At 43.5% G+C, this 22,177-nt stretch overlaps 1 protein-coding gene across 3 annotated transcripts in view; it reads right to left on the minus strand.

Annotated features, from left to right (window-relative positions):
* Positions 1-13,728: 13,728 nt before the first annotated feature.
* Positions 13,729-22,177, minus strand: part of ENTREP1 (endosomal transmembrane epsin interactor 1) — a 133,627-nt gene continuing 125,178 nt past the window's right edge. For all 3 annotated transcript variants that reach the window (XM_077474968.1, XM_077474967.1, XM_077474969.1), the window contains one exon: positions 13,729-14,374. In XM_077474968.1, coding sequence (XP_077331094.1) covers positions 14,177-14,374 — 198 coding nt within the window. In that variant the 3' untranslated portion in view covers positions 13,729-14,176. The remainder of the gene's footprint in view (positions 14,375-22,177) is intronic.

Below are 22,177 nucleotides of genomic sequence, written 5' to 3' on the forward strand. Positions count from 1 at the left end.
GCCAGTTTTCTGGCTTCAACTCATTTTAATTTGATGACGCAGCGAAAACATTCAGCAAGCAAGGTCAAGAAGAAAACACCTAATATGTGTACAAGTTCTGGGTCACTTAGAATGTATTGAAGCCAATGGACAAGCACAACAGCAAGGCATCTAGCCTGTTCATAAGTAATTGTCAGTAATGGCAGCCTCAGTACTTTTCTCATGAAAGATTAATTTTAAATAGATGAAACAGGTAAAGAATCGCATTAACAACCAATTTTTCCCTATGTGTATGCCTCACTTTCCCAAGAGAACCAGCAAGGGAGCTTGGGAGAGGGCACCATTCAAATCTGCTTATTCAGACTGTATTGTATAGTGCTGATATACACTAAGATCAGGGCTGTCTTTAACGTGGGGCAAAGGGGGAAGCTTGCACGGGGGCCAAGTCATTGTTGTAGGTCCCAAAGCAGCTGCCCCTTGTCATGGGGAGACTGTGGCAGCTAGAGCAGGGAGGGTGGCTAAGACCCAGATTCTGGGAGAGAGGTGAGGAGCAGGTGCAGCATCTCCGACACGGCAGTGCCTCCCAGAGCCTGGATTTCTCCAACCTCCTCTCCGCTCCCAGCTCCGAAAGCAACAAAGGCGTGGAGGACAGGCTGATCAGAGGCCCAGAGGATGAGGACCGGCTGGAGGCGCAGGCAGCCAAGGACCGCTACCTGGGACAATCTGGATCCACTGGAAGGAGCAAAGCACTCCCTATCCTCCCCCAGAAGGAGAATGGCCCTGCCTGCTGTTGGCCATCATGGACCCTATGAAAGATACCCAGTATCACACAATTCAAAGAAAAAAGGACCTGCTGCTCCAGGTGTATGAAATACCTCAATTGGGACCTGATAGGAGTGCTCGCCCCGGGCCCGCCTCCGTAGGATAACTGAAGAAAAGAAGAACGGCTGCACATCCAAAGGTTCCAAAATGTCTTTATTTAAAATCACAGAGATAGCACCAAGGACACCAAAAAAGCAGTCGCATAGATGCGTTTCACACAAAGCAGAAATTGTTTGTGTGAAATGCATCTACGTGACTGCTTTTTTGGTGTTCTTGGAAGTAAATGAAGGAAGATGGCAAAAACACTTTCTATGACAGTGGTTTAACGCTGGGCCTGAAAGGAGTGGATCTCATATAGTTTGAATAGACTTATTCTCAGTTTCGAATAGACTGCCATGGCATATTTTATGGCACTGAGATTAGTTTAGATTTAACATAATTTATAGTGCTGCATGGTTTATGTTTTTGTAACCAGTTAATGGAGTTATACAGAGCAAGAAACTATTATATTCATCTGTAAATCTAAAGACATACATTGTCACAATTTGAAAATAAATTCAGAAATAGAAGAAGGCTAAAGACCCACTTGTAAGTTGTCCACATAATACATTCAGCAATTAGACAAAGCACAAGTAGGTAAGATACTGGAGTGATATCCAAAGGGTTATACACACAGCTGTGCATTTCGCCTCAGCAGGACAAAGTCTAGCATCATATAGGTAACTATTTCTAATTTTGGAGAATAAAATACTTTTAAATTACTCTAGTTATCCTACCTTTGCCTAATAAGTTTTTACCATTTACATTTCCACCTCTGAAAACAATAGAAATCACAGTTCCCCACAGGTGCTGCTAGCTACAGTCTTCTTATTTTCTTAAAATCTTCCCCTTTCATATATTTAAATGATTTACAGGCTGAAAAACATTACACCTCTCAGTGGGGCCCAAACACGTAGTACCCTGGGAACCTCGAAGCCTAGATGTCAAAGCTAAAATCAGCAGTGTAAGTTAACAATATTTAAGGATATGTATGGCTTTTATTCAGTACTTTAATAAATAAAACAAAACTGTTGTGTTTCTTACTATAGGCTGACATATAGACAAAAAAGTGAAAAATAAAACAAATCGAACTGTAAATTTCTAAAAGTTTGAAATAAATGTTCTTGTGATACTATGAATGTATCTCACAATTACTGTATTAAACATATGCATTCCTCCATCTTCAGACATCTGCACAGAATATTGTGCAGGGAAACATTAATTCCAACAACCTATTTTATGGGTACATAAGGGAAGCGTGTGTGCACAGATCACCTAGATCACCTATAGTAACCAACATTTTTGTAAATTAGGAAGAGAGACGGACACAGCAACAAAACCAAGAAAAAAGGTGAAAATATGATTAAAGTGTTTCTAAACCCACAACAGGAAAATCTGTATATGCAGTACTGCATGTTTGTTATACTCGCTGTGGAACCTAAGGGATTAAACCTCTGCATTGTGTAAAAAAGCTATTTGATCCTGTCTTCTCTGATCCTTCCCTTCATCCACAGTCCCCAATCTCACTACTGATAGTACAGAGCCATGGGGGCACTCCGCACATGCTTAATTTGGTGTGTATTGCTAGAGAGTTTTTTTTTTGGGAGGATGCATGTGATCGGCACAGGGCCAATCAGCACTCTCCAGACAGAGGGTCAGGGGGCCTGTAGCCTCATAGGACAGTCAGAGGAGAATGCAAACTCCTCCTACAAGCTTTAACCAGTGCTCAGCCAGACACTGATAGAAGTCACAGGACTGCCATATACTACTGATGAGAAAAGGCATTTAGCTGTTTACATTTTCTATATTGTGTACTGTGGGGGACCAGATATAGTGAATGCAGGGTCCTGGGTTTAGTAACACTTTAAATGTTTCAGAGAACATAAAGAACACACAGGGAATTTGCTTCAGGAAGAAAATGCCATTAAAAGCTAAGTTCACCGTTTCTTCAAAAGTACAGCTTTCCATACCAATTTAGCATTAACGTACCTCTGTAGCAAAAAAGAAAAATCTGTCCTTGTGTTTTGCAGAAAACCTTACCTCAGCTTTCTTCTCTAGAAAACTCCTCCATATCATCCTGGAATCCGTCCTGCGGCCAAAGCTTGTAGTCATCAGCAGCTGACCTCATTGAAACACACCCTGCACCTGCCTTCCTCCTCCAGGAGATTGCTCCCATTCACCTATCTACTACCTTATACCTCAACCAGTGCTGCAGTACTTTCTAAAACCCACCCACATCTTAGGTGCATCAGTCCCGCCCACAGCGCTAGTACAGCACTGCTTCATGATATATGTCCTGCCCAACTCTGTAGTAACATGCTTCTTTCTGCAGTCGTTGTAAGTTGGCTCCATTCTGCCTCAATACATAATCTGTTTTGTCCTATGGTGATGGATGGTTTTGTACCTCTCCTCCCTGTACAGATCATTCATTTTGCAGAGTGTGCAAACTGGAGCAGGAGCTGAGTGATCACGACAGCCTATGTGGAGCAGAGATGTAGTATTGACAACCGATGTGTGTCCCTGGAAGTCTGTAAGACACCAGAAATGATCTACTTTACATGTGCCCTTGGGGGGAGGGAGAGAATAAGGCAGATAGCAGAAAGTACAGAGAGAGAGGGGGGGGGGGGGAGAAAGACAGGACAGACAGCAGAAAGAGATTTCCTAATCACCTTCCCCTGGATTTAGGTGTTCCACATTACAATTTCTGCAGTGTTGACCAGCTTTAGGCCGCTTGTACGCAGGCATTTAGCACATGTGGATTGATTTGCAGATTTGGGGCTCATTCAGACAGGTACTGAGACTCATCCTCTGTGCTGAGCCTGTGTGCAGATGCAGACGCATGGACACAGTCACACACAATTTGACATGCAACTGTCTGTGCAGCTTCCTGATCTACACTACTATGGGCTGCCTGCATGCAGTTCCAAGGTGGCCACATCAAAACAGTAGTAAAGTAATACCAGGATGATTTTGCAGTGAGTATCACCTCTGCATTCTGGAACATGTGAAAAACTGGTGTCATGCTTGTGGTGCCATTAATTATTAATGACATTCCAAATGCAGAAGCAAACTTGAATTTTGCTAAGTGGCATACAGAGTGGCAAACAAGTGCAAACTGCAATGCACTAAAATGCTCCTTGAGCTACTTTGCTCCATTTGTTGCATGTAGGGCGGCCTATTGAAATCGGTAGGCTTTGCAATGCATATAGCAGGAAAAACATGCCGGAAAACAAGTGCCCCCACTATGCTATGTGTGAATGGGGCCTGAAAGTGAAATTGGTATGTTTACACCCTTCCCCTCCCTGAGCTGGATTACAAAAACAATGACAGTTGAGTGCCTCTGCCCACCTCCCACCCATGTATGTCTCTAAAGGAGGAAGAAGGAAAGTTGGAAATAAAAAAAAGAAGAGGTGGTACAGTAACAAGGGAGGTGTGTTCCAGAGAGGTAAAACACACCCTATTCTGTGATGCAGTATGGAAGTACAGAATGGGATAGTTTCCTGGATGCTAACATTATGCTACAGGAAGCCAGGGCTCAGAATGCATCTTTTGAAATTTTGAAAAGAGGGTGCAGAATCATGGCTGCCGTGAACTAGGTAAGTGAGAGATAAGCACATTGGGAGGGCTTAGTCAAAAAAGACATTAGAAAAGGCTTCCATTTCTTATGAGAAGTGAAATTCTGCCTGAAAAGTTATACTTGCTGTAGCTTTTAAGGCAAACTAGCTCTTTATTTAAATCTGTAGACCAAATCCTGTGCAGATAACATATTAAGATAAAGCTATTTTTTGAGGTCAGAAAGTTGACTGGGTAGTAGCTACCAGTTAGTAATGTAACCTCTTACTTTAGATGACACTCTGGGGCTATTGTGATAAATGTATTGTTGTCCTTTGTAAAAATAACATTTTCAATTTATTGAACTGAAGATATTTACAGATTTCCAGGCATCTGTCATGTGACATGTGGTGTCATTCAGTGTTTGGAGGCGTCAAAAGAGATTTCCTGTATAGCTCAACAGTAATTAGAAGTTCACAATGACAGTACTGCATTGGGCTGTGGAATTGTCATGTCACCTATGTCCCTGGTAGCATGACAGGCTCCTTGGTAAGATGAGGCTCTCTAAGCACTCCTTGGTAACATACATCTATCATAGCATTTTGTCTGGTAGTTTGCATTTCTCATACAGCCCTATGCAGTAACATGCAGTTTTCATGGTACTCTGGTAATATGCCACTTTCATTCATGGCAGCCCTCTATCACAGTGACATTCTTAGTAACATGTATCAAGTTCTTGCAACATAGCAATAGAGTCTACAAACAAACCTAACTATTATTTAACTATAGTGTAGGTGTAATTCTTTATTGGCTAAGTTCACCAGCTTCATAGCAACCAGGGAGCTCGACTTGGCAAACTGTCACATTCATGACAATATCCAAGCAGAATACCCCACTCTGAGCCAAATCAGATTTGATCTTAATCACCTCCAGTTTGCTTATCTGTGAATTGGTGGTCATTTTTTTAAGAAAACAATCTGTTGTAATATTGCGGGCTGCTAGGAGGTTATAATATTACTCAAATATTTTATTAAAAAAATTATTAAAAATGTTAAAAAAAATGAGACAACTTTTAATGTGACCTATAAACTGTACAACTCATTTGAACAACAAACTAAAATCTTTTAGGTGGAGGGAGGTAAAAATAAAATAATATGGTTGCATAAGTGTGCACACCCTTAAACTAATACTTTGTTGACACACCTTTTGATTTTGTTACAGCACTCAGTCTTTTGGGGTATGAGTCTATCAGCATGGCACATCTTGACTTGGCAATATTTGCCCACTCTTCTTTGCAAAAACACTACAAATCTGTCAGATAGCGAGGGCAGCTCCTGTGCACAGCCCTCTTCAGATCACCTCACAGGTTTTCAATCGGATTCAGGTATAGGCTCTGGCTGAGCCATTACAAAACTTTAATCTTCTTCTGGTGAAGCCATTCCTTTGTTGATTTGGATGAATGCTTTGGGTCGTTGTGAAGCTGAAAGATGAAGTTCCTCTTCATGTTCAGCTTTCTAGCAGAAGCCTGAAGGTTTTGTGCCAATATTGACTGGTATTTGGAACTGTTCATAATTCCCTCTACCTTGACTAAGGCTCCTGTTCCAGCTGAAGAAAAACAGCCCCAAAGCATGATGCTACCACCTCCATGCTGCACTGTGGGTATGGTGTTCTTTTGGTGATGGGCAGTGTTTTTTTTAGCACCAAACATATCTTTTGGAATTATGGCCAATAAGTTAAACCTCGGTTTCATCAGTCCATTACACATTTTCCCACATGCTTTTGGGAGACTTTAGTGTTTTTGTAAAATTTAGCCAGGCTTGGTTGTTTTTCTTCATAAGAAAAGGCTTCTGTCTTGCCACTCTAGCCCATAGCCCAGACATATGAAGAATGCGGGAGATTGGCGTTACATGTACCACACAGCCAGTACTTGCCAGATATTTCTGAAGCTCCTTTAATGTTGCTGTAGGCCTCTTAGCAGCCTCCCTGACCAATTTTCTTCTTGTTTTTTCATCAATTTTGGAGGGAAGTCCAGTTCTTGGTAATGTCACTGTTGTACCATATTTTCTCCACTGGATAATGACTGTTTTCACTGTGTTCCATGGTATATCTAAATGCCTTGGAAATTCCTTTGTACCCTTCTCCTGACTGATACCTTTTAACAATGAGATCTGATGCTTTGGAAGCTCTCTGTGGACCATGGCTTTTGCTGTAGGATGCAACTAAGAAATCGTCAGAAAAGACCTACTAGAACAGCCAAACTTTATTTCAGGTTAGTCTGAGGCACTTTAAATGATGGCAGGTGTTTATTGACTCCTATTTAACATGAGTTTGAATGTGATTGCTTAAATCTGAACACAGCTATATTACATCCCCAGTTATAAGAGGGTGTGCACACTTATGCAACCACATTATTTTATTTTTACTTCTTCCCCCCTAAAAGATTTCAGGTTGTTTCAGGGACGTCTTAATGAGCGGGCACCCCTGGGCACTGCCCAGGGGCCCCTGCTACATGGGGGGGCACTTTATCTGTCCCCTTGTAAACATGTACTGCTCCTTCCCAAGCTCCTACTGGCTTAAGGGCATGTATAAATACATTTTTCTGGGCGCCATCAGTTCAATAGAGGGGCCCAGGAGGTGGGAGCTGAGGAACAATTTTTTCAATTTCGGGGTGGAGGTACACCATCCTATGCCCTCAAATGCATTCTCTAGAGTTCCAGGATACTATCTTTCTTCCCTGGTGTCAGTGTTTGGCGGAGTGATCTATAAATTGCTGCGGCTGCTCTGCTGTTACAGGTGCTGGGACTGATGGGAGAGAGCAGGCAGGGAGGGAGTAGTAAAACGAATACGAGCGGCGTTGGTGGGTAGCATGGCAGGCAATGGGCAACACAGTGAGTGAGGTGTCACACTCGTTGTGATATCCTAATAGAATCATCCAAAGTCCTCACAGGGCCTTTTAACATCTTATAGATTTAGGATAATCACCCATGCAGGACAGCAGATGCTCTATAGCTTTATCAAAGTGTGTCACATGGCTGTTGGTGCTGACTTTGCTGTGGATGTACTGTATGTTACAACCTGTAACACACAGTGCAGCTATAAATGAACAAAGTCAGCACTCAACAGCCATGTGACACACTTTGACAAAGCCATAGAGCACCTGCTGTCCTGTGTGGATGATTAACCTAAAGCTATAAGACCTAATGCACACAGGATGCTTAAAAAATGCTTCTCCTCTTGGCAGTAGCCTCATGGCAGAAAAAAAGCCTGACACTTGTAAAAATATCTATCGCTTTTATAGGCGTCAAGCACGCAGGCGTTAATTGAATTGACCAGAATAATAATTTATTCTGGTCACTGAAATGAATTAACGCTCAATCGCTAAACACTTGTAAACGTGCCTAAATGCTTGTAAAAGCATTAGATATTTTTACAAGCACCACATTTACATGAGCCAAGCATTTTGTCTGCCAAAATGCTGCTGCTCCTAGACGTACTGGCTTGTAAACACCCCTCCCACTAAAAGAGTCTAAAAGTGTATATGTGCATTGACACATAGGATAACATGGAGGGGTGTTTTAAAGCAGTAAAAAAAAAAAACACCTGTGTGCATAAGGCCTAAAGATCATAAGGCACTGTCAGATACTACTTCATACTTGTCTTTGGGGGGGGGGGGGGGGTTTGCGTCAGTAAAAACACTTGCACTTGGCTGAGCTGCAGCCAGGAGTGTGTGTATATCTGTAAAGGCAACTGTCAGGTTTCATGTGGAAGTCAGGAGGGGAGGAGCCAGGGGTGGGGTTGAGGGTTGAGTCAAAGGGGCCCCATTAGGTAGGCTCTACAGGGCCCCATGATTTCTAACAGCGCCCCTGCCTATACTACTCACATCTGCTACTATCACCCTATACTACTCACATCTGCCCCTATACCATCCTATACTACCCAAATCTGCCACTATACTACCCACATCTGCCACTATACCACCCTATATTACTCATACCTGCTACTATATTGCCCTTTACTACCCAAACCTGCCACTATACCACCCTATACTACCAAAACCTTTTACAATACCACCTTATACTTTCTAAACCTCCCGCTATACCACACTATACTACCCTAACCTGACACCACACAACCTATACTACACAAACCTTCCACTATACCATCCTATACTACCCAAACCTTTTACTATACTACCAACATCTGCCACTATACCACCCTACATTACTCACATCTGCCACTATACCATCTTATACTACTCACATTTGCCACTATACCACCCTATACTACCCACATCTACCACTATACAACTCATACCTGCCACTATACCACCCTATATTACCCAAACCTTTTACTATACCACACTATACTACCCTCACCTGACCACCTATACTACCCAATCCTTCCACTATACCACCCTATACTACACAAACCTTTTACTACACCACCCTATACTAGCCAAACTTCCCATTATACCACCCTATACTACCCATACCTTTTACTATACCACCCTATAATACCCAAACCTCCCACTATACCACATTATACTACCCTAACCTGACACAAGACAACCTATACTACCCAAACCTTCCACTATACCACCCTATACTACCCAAACCTTTTACTATACCACCTATACTACCCAAACTTCCCACTATACTACACTATACTCCCCAAACCTGCCACAATACCAACTATACTACCCAAACCTGCCACTATACCACCCTATACTAGCCAACCCTCCCACTATACCACCCTATACTACCCATACCTTTTACTATACCACCCTATACTACCCAAACCTTTTACTATACCACCCAAACCTCCCACTATACCACACTATACTACCCTAACCTGACACCAGACAACCTATACTACTCAAACCTGCCACTTTACCACACTATACTACCCAAAACTTTTACTATACCACCGATACTACCCAAACCTCCAACTATACCAAACTATACTTCCCAAACCTGCCACTATACCAACTATACTACCCAAACCTTTTTAGATTGTAAGCTCTAACGAGCAGGGCCCTCTGATTCCTCTTGTACCAAATTGTAATGTAACTGTAATGTCTGCCCTCATGTTGTAAAGCGCTGAGCAAACTGTTGGCGCTATATAAAAACTGTATAATAATAATTATACCACCCTATACTTCCCAAACCTTTTACTACACCACCCTATACTAGCCAAACCTCCCACTATACCACCCTATACTACCCATACCTTTTACTATACTACCCAAACCTCCCACTATACTACCCAAACCTGCCACTATACCAACTATACTACCCAAACCTGCCACTATACCACCCTATACTACCCAAATCTGCCACTATACCACCCAAACCTGCCACTATACCACCTATACTACCCAAACCTTCCACTATACCACCCTATACTACCTAAACCTTTTACTATACCACCTTATACTACCCAAACCTCCCACTATACCACACTATACTACCCAAACCTGCCACTACACCACCTCTACTACCCAAACCTGACATTATACCACCTATACTACCCAGAACTTCCACTATACCGCCCTATACTACCCAAACCTGCCACTATACCACCTATACTACCAAAACCTGCCACTATACATTACTACACCCTATACTGTACCTTCCTGACCTCCTCTTTACTGTGTCTTCCAACCCCCCCCCCCCCCTACTGCGTACAGTCATACATGAATACATGCCGCTGATAGACTGGGAGAGGCATTTATGACCAGGGGGCAGTGTGTAAATGGAGGGGATATTTTCAAAATGAGTGCGAGCAGTATGTACAGGGAAAAAAGAGTCAGTGTACACAGAGGGTCAGTGTATATGGGATGGGGGGCAGTGTGTAGAGAAGGCGGGACAGTGTGTATAGGGGCGAATTTAATCGAGGATAATTCCCTGGTTGTGTATATTTTCGCTTCTAATCAGACTCAAAAGCCACACCTAATATGTAGCATCATTTAGCCACACCCTCTCCTTGCCACCACGCACATAGCATGCCACAGGTCACCATCTCCATGGTAGGGGCCCTAGTGAATTTCTTTGCCAAAGGGCCCATGATGTTATTAAGATAGCCCTGGTTTGTTTTTTAACCGAGTTGTACAGTTTATAAGTCACATTAAAGGTGGAAAAAGTTCTGAAATGATTTATCTTTGTCTAAATTTTTTACATCACAGAAAGCTGACATTTTAACAGGGGTGTGTAGACTTTTTATATTCACTTTAGGTGCCGCACTTTACCTTTAAAATTAAAAACACCATAAATATATATGCTGTGTTCAAATATAGAAGTGTGGATCCTGCCACTGTTGCTTGAACACCCTATACCAATTTTCCATAATAGTGTAAACTGCAAATGAAATGTCCACAAAAATCCATCAATAAAGAGTGTCCATAAATATTCAGTGTTCTTCTAGTGACAATTCTGTGCTCTATCCTTCCACTGGGTGTCCTATTACTTGGGATAATGGTTTATACATATTAATATAATCAAACAAGGCGTTTTGTTCCTCCCAAGGGGATTGGAAGTGTAGTGGTTCAATATTGAAATCGCTTTCTCCTTCTTCTACCAGTTTCTCCCGTCAGCCATGTAGATATGAATAGAAAAATGCCAATAGTGCTTTATCTTTAAAAACACTCCATTTATAACTAAAATCTCCTAGATTGTAAGCTCTAACGAGCATGGCCCTCTGATTCCCCTTGTCTTGTATTGTATTGTAATGTCTACCCCAATGTTGTAAAGAGCTGCGTAAACTGTCGGCGCTATATAAATCCTGTATAATAATAATAATAAATCTCCAAGTATTAAACTCACCTTTAAAGCAGAGTTCCAGCGATTTTTATTTTTTTATTTTTTTTAAACCCCCCCCCCCTTCTTTCCACCTAATCCCATATCTAACGGGCATTAGTAGTGAATGTAGGAGATCGCCATTTCTTGGTGTTCCTCTGTAAGAGCGTTGTGATGTCAAAGCCCCTCCCCTGCGCATTGCGCCAAAGGGACACGTGGCTTCCTCAGGGGGGGGGGGGGAATAAGATTGGCCATCACAGCACTTCACTCTTTATATAGATTATTGCTGCCATTTTGTTGGAATCCCACCCTCCTGTATTAGCACCTGGCTCCATTTTGCCTTAGTCTCCTATATTACATTATTGGGCGTTTTAATTTAGTCCCACTCATGTCTAGAGCTTTCATGCATTATTACATATGTACATGGAGATTAGGTAAGGAGCTGAGTAAGTAAATCATCATAATATCTACACTATATATATATATACACACACATACACACACACACACACACACACCTGCACAATAGTTAAAGGAATGCACAATACTAAGTTATTAAGATATATGGGAGATGGCTCATGTGGATAGGCCGTAGTCAGAATGGGAGACACTGATAAAATGGCGTTAAACACATCTAGACACAGAATGTTGCCCGATAATGTAATATAGGAGACTAGGGAAAATGGCATCAGACACTAATGCATGAGGGTGGGACTCTCAACAAAATGGTGGCGATAATATATATATATATATATATATATATATATATATATATATATATATATATATATATATATATAAAAAGCAGAGCGTTGTGATGGCCAATCTTTTCCCCCCAAGGAAGCCATGTGTCCCTGTGGCGCAATGCACAGGGGAGGGGCTTTGACTTCACAACGCTCTAACAGAGGAGCATTGAGGAATAGTGATCTGCGGCAATTAAAAATCAAATAAATCCATGGTGGTGTACATAGCTGAAATGCGTTTTATAGTCTGGTGCACAGTGTAATACTTGGACATTATTTTTGTGGACATTTATTTTCCATTTACACCAATATAGAAAATTTGTACAGTGCATCCGGAAAGTATTCACAGCACTTCACTTTTTCCACATTTTGTTATGTTACAGCCTTATTTCAAAATGGATTAAATTATTTTCCTCAAAATTCTACAAAAAATACCTCTTAATGGCAGTATTCACAGCCTTTGTCATGACACTCAAAATTGAGCTCAGGTGCATCCTGTTTCCACTGATCATCCTTGAGATGTTTCTACAACTTGATTGGAGTCCACCAATGGTCCATCTGCTCCAAAGCGCTCTGGACCCCAGACTGGGGAGAAGGTTCATCTTACAACAGGACAACAACCCTAAGTACACAGCCAAGATAACAAAGGAGTGGCTACGGGACAACTCTGTGAATGACCTTGAGTGGCCCAGCCAGAGCCCAGACTTAAACCCAATTGAACATCTCTGGAGAGATCTGAAAATGGCTGTGCACTGACAATCCCCATCCAACCTGATGGAGCTTGAGAGGACCTGCAAAGAAGAATCGAGGGAAACCACCCAAAAATAGGTGTACCAAGCTTGTAGCATCATACGCAAAAAGACTTGAGGCTGTAATTGGTGCCAAACAAGCTTAAAAAAAGTATTAAGCAAAGGCTGTGAATACTTATGTATATGTGATTGTTTCCGTTTTTCATTTTTAACAAATTTGCAAAGATTTTAAACAAACTTCTTTCACGTTGTCATTATGGGGTATTGCTTGTAGAATTTTTAGGAAAATAATGAATTTAATCCATTTTGGAATAAGGCTCTAACATAACAAAATGTGGAAAAAGTAAAGCGCTGTGAATACTTTCTGGATGCACTGTATAGGGTGTTCAGGCAACATAATGGCAGGATCCACACTTATATATTTAAACACGGCATATATGTATGCTGTTTTTGATTTTAAAGGTGAAGCTCGGCACTTATATTATTTCATTTATATGTTGGGTCATTTTTTTTTTTAGAACCTGTGGTAGCGATATCAACAAATTCTTAAAGTGGTAGTAGTAAGAACCATCTGAATTTAGAGCATGTGTTTAAAAGCTTTGCAAAATTATCACAAGGCTTTGCTGAACTAGAGGTAGGCTGTTTTAAAGGGAGCATACTACCAAATGTTTGTTTTAACATAGTTAATGAATTCCCGCCAATAAGTGTCAAATGGCCACATGGAGCCCCCAGGTGGCAGGTTGGACACTGTTGGAACCTGAGTTATTGTCCTTCAGCAATTCATTTGACCATTGATACAAGTGCTCTCAAATTTGTGAGTACTTTTATGCCCAGCTTTTTTGGTTGGGTGCAACTAACCAAGTCCCATAGCTTCTCTCCCATTCTTATGGTTTGATTATAGTTGATGACCATATCTGCGGCCTACCCTTCAGTCAAATGATTATAGGATCAGTAAACACTCTGATCCACTCTAATGATGCATGTTAAAAAGGTATATTTATTAAGTAACAAAAAGAGAAATGCACACATCCATTGTTTACTACCACTCTGTGAGGTTAAATTACATCAGTTTATTAAATGAACAGTGCCCTTTATCAATCAAATTGCAATGTCCGCTGAAGACTGCAGATATGTACTTATAGTGCAAGGTATCTCACAGTTTTGCAAACCCCTGAGGCTCCTTTTCTGCAGAGTTCTACCAGATACACATACATTATATTACACGTTTATTTTCCTGATTGTGTAGTTCATTCCTTCACAAACATAAATCCGTTCCAACAATATAAAGCTCAGTCCAGAATTATCCATATGCTGATTGATCTTTGGCGATGGAAGTAGGCATATTCTGCCATTAGGTTGTAAAGCTTACTTATTTTGTAAACACGAGCTATGTACGAGTATTGCATAAATGTGTAAGCTCACAGAACAGTGGTTTGCCCTGTAATTGAAAGCTACATACATTCACTTGTCCATCCAGGGTTTGGTTGTCATGGTTTTCTTATAAAATGGTTTCCCGAACAACTCCAATGAGACTGTGAGGTCTGGCGGTCCTCTGGCTCCTTATTCTCTCATCCCTCTGCCTAAAAGTACTAAAAGTGCTTAAGTCCCCACAGCTATTCAAGTGAAGTATTCCTGGGTACCGTCTGCTTGGGATTCTGTGAGTTGTTGTTAAGGATTCCTGGTTTGGTAACATCACCTTAACAAAAGTTAACAGACACAAATTACAGTATAATCCTTCTGTATACAATTACATTCAAAGTGTCAATCATGGAACAGTGTTAGAAAGGCAGGCATTGCAGAAATGTTCTTGATTGAGGGTGTAAACTGCCTTGTCAAAAAGATATTACTGCTGATCCTGTCACAGAAGTGCCACCTAGCCAGCTAACTTCTACTGCCACATGGGGTTTTATGCCATTGTTAATAACTTAAAGTGATACTAAACACACACTGTTTAATTTACATTATCCCTTCTCTTTCTGTATATGGATGATGGCGCTGTAATTATTTCAATTAAATAAAACATAGTACCTTTTTTTCATTAATCTTTATAAAGCTGTCACAAGGCCCAGCTCTTTGCCAACCTGTCTGCAGGGAAATATAAGCAGGAGGAGCTTCTAGTCCTCTGCTGCTTGTCACATGTTCCAAAAAAAAAAAAAACAACCTTTGGTATAGAGTAAAAATAAATGATCATTAACAAAAAAATAAGATTTTTGTACTCACTGTAAAATCCTTTTCTCTGAAGTTCACTGACACAGCTCCATTAATCTTGACCGTAGGGTTATTACGTCACCTTCAGGAGAGGACTAGGCAGAACATGTAATACATGTGAAAAAGCAGAACTTTACGGTTATGACAAGGGGGCGGTACCTCTGGTAATTACCCCTCAGCCTGCTTCCTGCAGCTCAGTACGTCAACAAGCATTATAACGTAAACCAATAGGAGGGGAGGGTGCTGTGTCAGTCAGTGAACTTCAGAGAAAAGGATTTTACGGCGAGTATAAAAATCCTATTTTCTCTTTCGTTCACTGACTGACACAGCTCCATTAATATAGACTGTAGGGACGTCCCCAAGCAGTGTCATAACGAGGGGTGGGAACAGCAATAAAACTTCACCCACAACCAACGGTGCGACCTAACAGGGGAGTCACCATCTTAACCAACCGCATCAGAACTTGCGGTCAACAAATGCAACAGTGCATTATACTCAAAATTAACTGTTTCTTTAAAACAGAGGAAAGCGTGCAGAATTGCAACATTACACAGCCGCTTGCAAAACCTTGCGGCCAAATCATGCATCCGAAGATGCACTTACATCCACTTTGTAGAATTTGGTAAAAGTGTGAACAGACGACCAAGTCGCCGCCTTACACACTTGAGCGACTGACGCTTGATGTCAAAAAGCCCCAAGAGGTTCCAATTGCCCTGGTGGAATGGGCCGTGACAGGAAAGGGGGGCACCTGCCTCTTCAAGGCCTAGGCCTGTACTACAATCTGATACACATGGAAATGGTGGCCGACAAGACCGCCATACCTTTTTTCGGTCCAGCTACCGAAACGAACAGAGAGTCTGACTTCTGCAAGGGATCTGTGGCAGACAAATATACCCTTAGAGCCCGGACCACATCCAGGGAATGAAGGGCCACCTCCTTAGGATATGTCGGTTCAGGACACAGAGATGGTAACACAAAGTCTTCATTGATGTGAAAAGCCGAAACCACCTTCGGCAGAAAAGAAGGTTGAGGAAGCAACACCACCTTATCCTTATGGATAACCAGATAGGGCAACTTGCAAGACAAGGCTGCCAGTTCCCAAACCCTGCTGGCCGATGTAATGGCCACTAGGAAGACCACTTTCTGAGAAAGAGTCAACAAGGGAATTTCCCTGATGTTCTCAAACTGCGGTTTTTGAAGCGCCGATAGCACCAGGTTCAGATCCCACGGTGGGGCAAAGGTGGATGCACCAGAGGGACTACATGCCGGACCCCTTGAATAAAAGTGCTGACTAGAGAGTGAGATGCCAGGGGTCATTGGAAAAAAACAGCCAAGGCTGATATTTTCCCCTAATGGTGCTTAAAGCCAATAGCAGGATCCTGGAAACGGAATAGGTGTGTGTACACCACCCTTTCCCCTCACACATGGAGATGTAGGCCTTCCAGGTATGATGGTATATCTTCCGAGAAGAAGATTTTCATGCCCTCAGCATAGTTGAATTCACTGAGTCCCACAGACCCCGGTTCCTTAGCACCTGGCTCTCAACAGCCATGCCGTTAAAACCAGCGATGGTAAAGCAGGATGGAGAATCGGACCTTGACACAGAAGGTCTTCTCGCAACGGTAGTCACCAGGGAGCGTCCACAACCAGGCGTACTAGGTCGGCGTACCAGGGATGCCGAGGCCAATCTGGGGCAATCAGTATCACTGGAATCCCCTCGGCCTCCACTCTGCGGAGCAGACGTGGTAGCAGTTTTAGTGGAGGAAAGCCATAGATCAGTTGGTACTGACCCCATGGAGCCACCAGCGCGTCTGCCCAAGGATCTCTTGTCCTGGATATGAATCTCGGCACCTTCTATTGAGACGGGCCCCACCTCAGGCACAGCAGCCTGAACTCCTCCGGATGCAACGCCCATTCTCCTGGGTCCAGCATCTGGCGACTTAGGTAGTCCGCATGACAGTTTTCTACTTCTGGGATGTAAATAGCCGACAAGGCCAGTACATGTCGCTCTGCCCACTGAAAGATGTGAGCGACCTCCCGTGCTACAGCCAAGCTTCTTATTCCTCATTGATGGTTGACATATGCCACCGCTGTGGCGTTATCTGACTGGATCCTGATTGGACGTCCTCTTAGTCCCATTGACCATGTGGCGAGGCATAGCCTGATCGCTCGGAGCTCGAGCACATTGATCGGCAACTTGGATTCCTCCCCTGACCGGAGGCCCTGGGTCGACTGTACTCCCAGAACTCCTCCCCAGCCAGTCAGACTGGTGTCCGTTGTGATCAATGTCCAATGCAGAGGTAGGAACAACTTCCCTGACCAAAGTGCCGGGGATCTCAGCCACCAGAGCAAGGAGTCCCTGACTGGCTCAACCGAATCTGCCGATCCAGGGATAACGGAGATTTGCCCCATTTTGTCAATATCTCCTTCTGCAAGACTCTGGTGTGAAACTGGGCGTACAGTACCGCCTTAAAGGAGGCCACCATGAGGCCCAGGAATCGCATTCAGAGTGCAGCGAAGACCACCTGTGGTTCACCAATACCTTTACTGCAGCTCTGAGAGTCTGCAGTTTGTCTGAAGGGAGAAAAACTCTCACTTCCACAGAGTCCAGCGGTAAACCTAGCTACTCCAAGCGCTGAGTTGGTATAAGCACCGACTTTTTGAGGTTCAACAGCCACCCAAATTCCTGCAGGGTTTGCATGGTGATCGAGCAAAGGAAGAGTATCCAGGGGCACGTCAAAAACGTAAGGCCTTGCACTAACTGGTCTGCTAGTTCCACGCAGATGGAAGTAGCCTGATGCTTCTCCAATTCACGGTGAAAAAGTTTTGCCCATTCAGTAAATGTCTGTGACACAAGTGCTGTGGCCAGTACTGGTCGTATAGCTGACCCCACAACCGTAAACAAGGAATGGGCCACTGCCTCGGCCTTCCTGTCAGTAGGGTGCTTGAATGCAGGAGTCCCCTCTACCGGGATCGTGGTTACTTTATTTAACCTGGATACTGGGGGGTTCACGACCAGAGGAGCCGACCATTTTTTAATAAGGCTCTCCTTAAAGGGGTACCGCCATTCTTTTAGCGACTGATAAGGTCCGTTGTGGGCTTCCCTATTCCTTGTATATGAACTTATCGAATAAGTCAGATACGAAAACACCTTAGGTGTACGGGTTGGCTTACGGGACCCAAAGGGGGCCGCTACTTCAGCAGAGGAACCTGCTGTATCCTGAATTTTCAGGGTATCACACACAGCTGTGATAAGTGCTCCAACTAGTGCTTTGTCTTGTGTGGACCCAGACGGGGACTCATCCTCACTGTCCGATCGGCCCAACGAGCCGGTTGCAATTGCAGGGAGTTCTGGGGAAGAGACACCAGTTTCTGAAGCCATGCCGACCCTCCCTGTCTGCCACCCTTGGGGACTTAGGACAGGTGTACAATCTCACCCTCCTAGCTGCTGCAGACTGAGGGGCCCCCACTGCAGGACTCACCACCCCGACCAAGTGCTGCACTGTTCAGTTACAGGTGTCTGTGTCCGGTATCAGCTCCCAGGTGTCCTGAGCAAAAAACACACTTTTCTGAGCAGCAGGTACCAGCGCTGAGGATAGAAACCGTGCTGGGCTACAACAAAATGGCCGCCGGTTGCCCTGTATAAGGGACATAATCACAAAAAAATGGCCGCTGAGCTACAGAAAAATGGCCCCGACCATGCTTTCCACTGAGGCACACCAAAATGGCCGACAAACAACTGTACACAGTGAAACGACAGAGAAAATGGCGGCAGAACAGTGCCATGGCGATCAACACATGCAGACCTCCAGACACCCAGCGGGGAGACCACAGACACCCAGGGACACAGACACCCAGCACAGCCCCCAATCTAAGGTGAGAGCCCCCCAGGGGACCCCTGGCTACAGGTACACACACCACTCAGCAGCCCATCATGCAGCATCCCCCATGGGGGGGAGGGAAAATAGGGACAGGGAGAGAAGAGAGGGACCCCCTAATCAACTTCCCAGGGAATGCCCAGCTGCTCAATTCCGCCGAGGCAGGAAGAGCTGTACTTACCATCTGGAGGAGCTGGGGACATCGCATCACAGACCCACTCTCCAAGCAGTACGGGGTGGCTGCTGGCCATGGCACACTGACAAAGACATCGGTAGTCTGGTCATATGTGTGCCCCGGAGCGTTGCACTCACCGGCCACCCCTGGAGCCTGAGGGGTATGTCGTGGCCGACCCAGCGCGTAGCTAGGGTCTGCACACGCTCGATGGCCAGGCTGGAGAGACTACAAGGATCTAGATAGCAGATCACAGGATCTTAACATCTTGAGCAAAAGGCAAACAGTCAGCAAAAAAATCCCAGGACCAATGGTCCCGCAGGGAGTCTAGGTCCTTCTCCTTCACTAGGCAGAAAAAAACTGAGCTACAGGAAGCAGGCAGAGGGGTTATTACCAGAGGGACCGCCCCCTGGGCGGAACTGTAATGATTTGTTTTTTCACATGTATTACATGTTCTGCCTAGTCCTCTCCTGAAGGTGGTGTAATAACCCTATGGTCAAGATTAATGGAGCTGTGTCAGTCAATGAACGAAAGAGAAAAACTGTTTTAAATTGTCATACAAATATATATTTTAAATTAAATCTTTATTTTTTTTTGCAATAACATGGTATGGGCAGCTTTCTGCCAATCACAAAATGTGTCACGCCCCTCCAGCCTGTGTCTTAGAATAAGGTGAAGCCTCCATTAATCAAGATGTAAAATTCCAGCCCCGTTGTGTTTAGTTGGTTAGTGGGCATGAAGGAGGAGGGAGGAAGTGGGATATCATTTACCACTGTGTATACACCCACATGTGTGACTCTATAGCAGTGATGGCAAACCTTGGCACCCCAGATGTTTTGGAACTACATTTCCCATGATGCTCATGCAATCTGCAGTATAGTTGAGCATCATGGGAACCAGGTTTTTTGCAAAATACAGAAAACTAATCCAATAGTGACTAAGTATGAACAGCATGTTATACAGCATTTATTGGTAGTTTTTAAAGCGGACCTTTGGTAATTTTTTAAACTTTCCATCTATATGTATGTGTATAAATCTTCTGCCCTTGTTTTAACTTTAGATAGTAAAACATTTTTTTTCTGCCAGTAAATACCTTATACAGCCCACTTCCTGTTTGTTGTCTGGTCATTAGCCTAGGCTTATGACATCATGCACAGCTCTCTCTCTTGTGAGAGTTTGCCAGAAGGAGAGGGAGTCATAAGAGGGCAAATGAGAGCTGCAGGGCTACAAAGCTGGAGGTGCCCACAGTTAAAATGGACGCAGCCAGACTTGGTGGAGGGAGATTTCTGTAACATATTTGGAAGTAAAGCATCACAGTGTATATAAAATAATATGCAAAGTGGTTGGAGGGAAGAATCGGAAAGGAAAATATGTTTTTATTGCAAATTATGTGCTGCAGTTCCTCTTTAATGGTGTGGATTTAGTGATACTTTAACAAATGTTTAACCATTAGTGATATGCCACAATCTGCCAACCTGGACCTAGTGCAGTACTTATTAGCATAGCTGCCTCTAAACTTAAATAGAGTGGCTGGAACTTTATTTCTATACAGAAGGATGGCCACTTTGTAGCGTTTGGTCCTATTAAAAGAGAACCCTTCACAACCGAGATTAGAACAATTTTTTTCCCCCAACAAACTCAAGCTAAGGCTTATACACAAATAGAGGCATGAGCTTGGAAATTCCAGTATTTAGCATGTTAAACAATGGTTGCTGGAGGGTTGTAGCACAGATCTGCTGTTTCTTCCACAAGGAGTTGCTATTGTCACTATATTGCATTGTACTCAAACCTCTTTTGACAAAATAAATCTGCTTATTTAAACATCAACTTCTGCCTGTTTTATTCAATAAATCCATTTCCAGTTAACTCCTAATTTCCACGTGTCTCACTGTTTGATAATTTCTTTCTAAGCTTCTTATTCTGTTAATTGTCTTCTTATGCCACTTCGTTCATCTTTGATTAGTGGCTGTCATTTTAAAACACATTTTCTTCTGCAACACTAAATATACTAGGTTTTCTTTGTGATTGTGCTTCTCAACAACAGTAATAATGTATCTATATTATAAAAATACACTAGGGCAGGGGTAGGCAATCTTTTGAGCACAGTCTGCCGAAAAATGTTTTCAAAGAAATGAAGAGTGCCGGTTTTATAAAAGAAAAATGTCAACTTCACACTCGCATTCACGAAAAGCAATTTTTATACAGCAAATGCTGTAAACTACTTGAGTAATAGTGAGAAATAAACATCCTGCACTTTCATGCTTTAGATCAGCCCCAATTCATGCACCTTCACACCTCAGATCACTGTGCCCCCCTGCAATTCTGTTCCACCCTTGTGCCACTCTGCTCATCTGTCCCACCACTGAACCCCCTGCTCATCTGCCCCACCACTGTACCCCCTGCACATCTGCCCCACCACTATAACCCCCTGCACGTCTGCTCCACCTCTGTACCCCAAGCTTTTCTACGCCACCACTGTAACCACCTGCTCATCTGTCACACCATTGTACATCCTTCCTCATCTACCCCACCACTATACCCACCAACACGTCTGCCCCACCACACCGATTTCTGTCTTACCATCAAACACTCTTTTCATCTGTCCCAATATTGAACCCCCCTGCTCATCTGTCCCACCACTGTAACCCCCTGCTCATCTGTCCCATCACTGAACCCCTCTGCTCTTCTGTCCCACTGCTGAACCCCCTTCTCATCTCTCCTACCACTGTATCTCCTGCACATCTGCCCCACCACTGTACCCCCCTGCACCTCTGCCCCACGGCTGTACACCCCTGATCTTCTGTCCCACTGTTGAACCCCCCTGCTCATCTGCCCCACAGCTTTACTCTAATCCTCATCTGCCCCACCTCTGTACACCCCTGCTCATCTGCCCTACTGGCTGATACACTCATCCCTGTTGATCCCCATTTTTTTAAAGCAGTGGGCCCATGTGCAAGATCATAAGTTGGGCCCTCCCAGGTGGGAAAAAGTGCTAGGCGTTGCAGCAAAAATTGTGTGTGATGTTCATTGCGCTGAATACTGGCTTTGGATTAAAGGGACGCAGAGTGCGAGGATTCAGTAGTAAGTGACGCAAAGGTTCAGGAGTAAGGAGTAAGTTACCCAGAGTTCAGGGGTTGGGTGTAGATGATGCAAAGGTCAGTAGTAGTAGATGATGCAGAGCTAGGGGGTCAGTAGTAAGTGACATACACATAATTATTTACACATATACACACACACACAC

This window comes from Lithobates pipiens, unplaced genomic scaffold (genome assembly GCF_037356315.1).
Source record: "Lithobates pipiens isolate NorthernLeopardFrog02 unplaced genomic scaffold, aLitPip1_a1.2 Scaffold_13, whole genome shotgun sequence".
Taxonomy (NCBI): domain Eukaryota; kingdom Metazoa; phylum Chordata; class Amphibia; order Anura; family Ranidae; genus Lithobates; species Lithobates pipiens.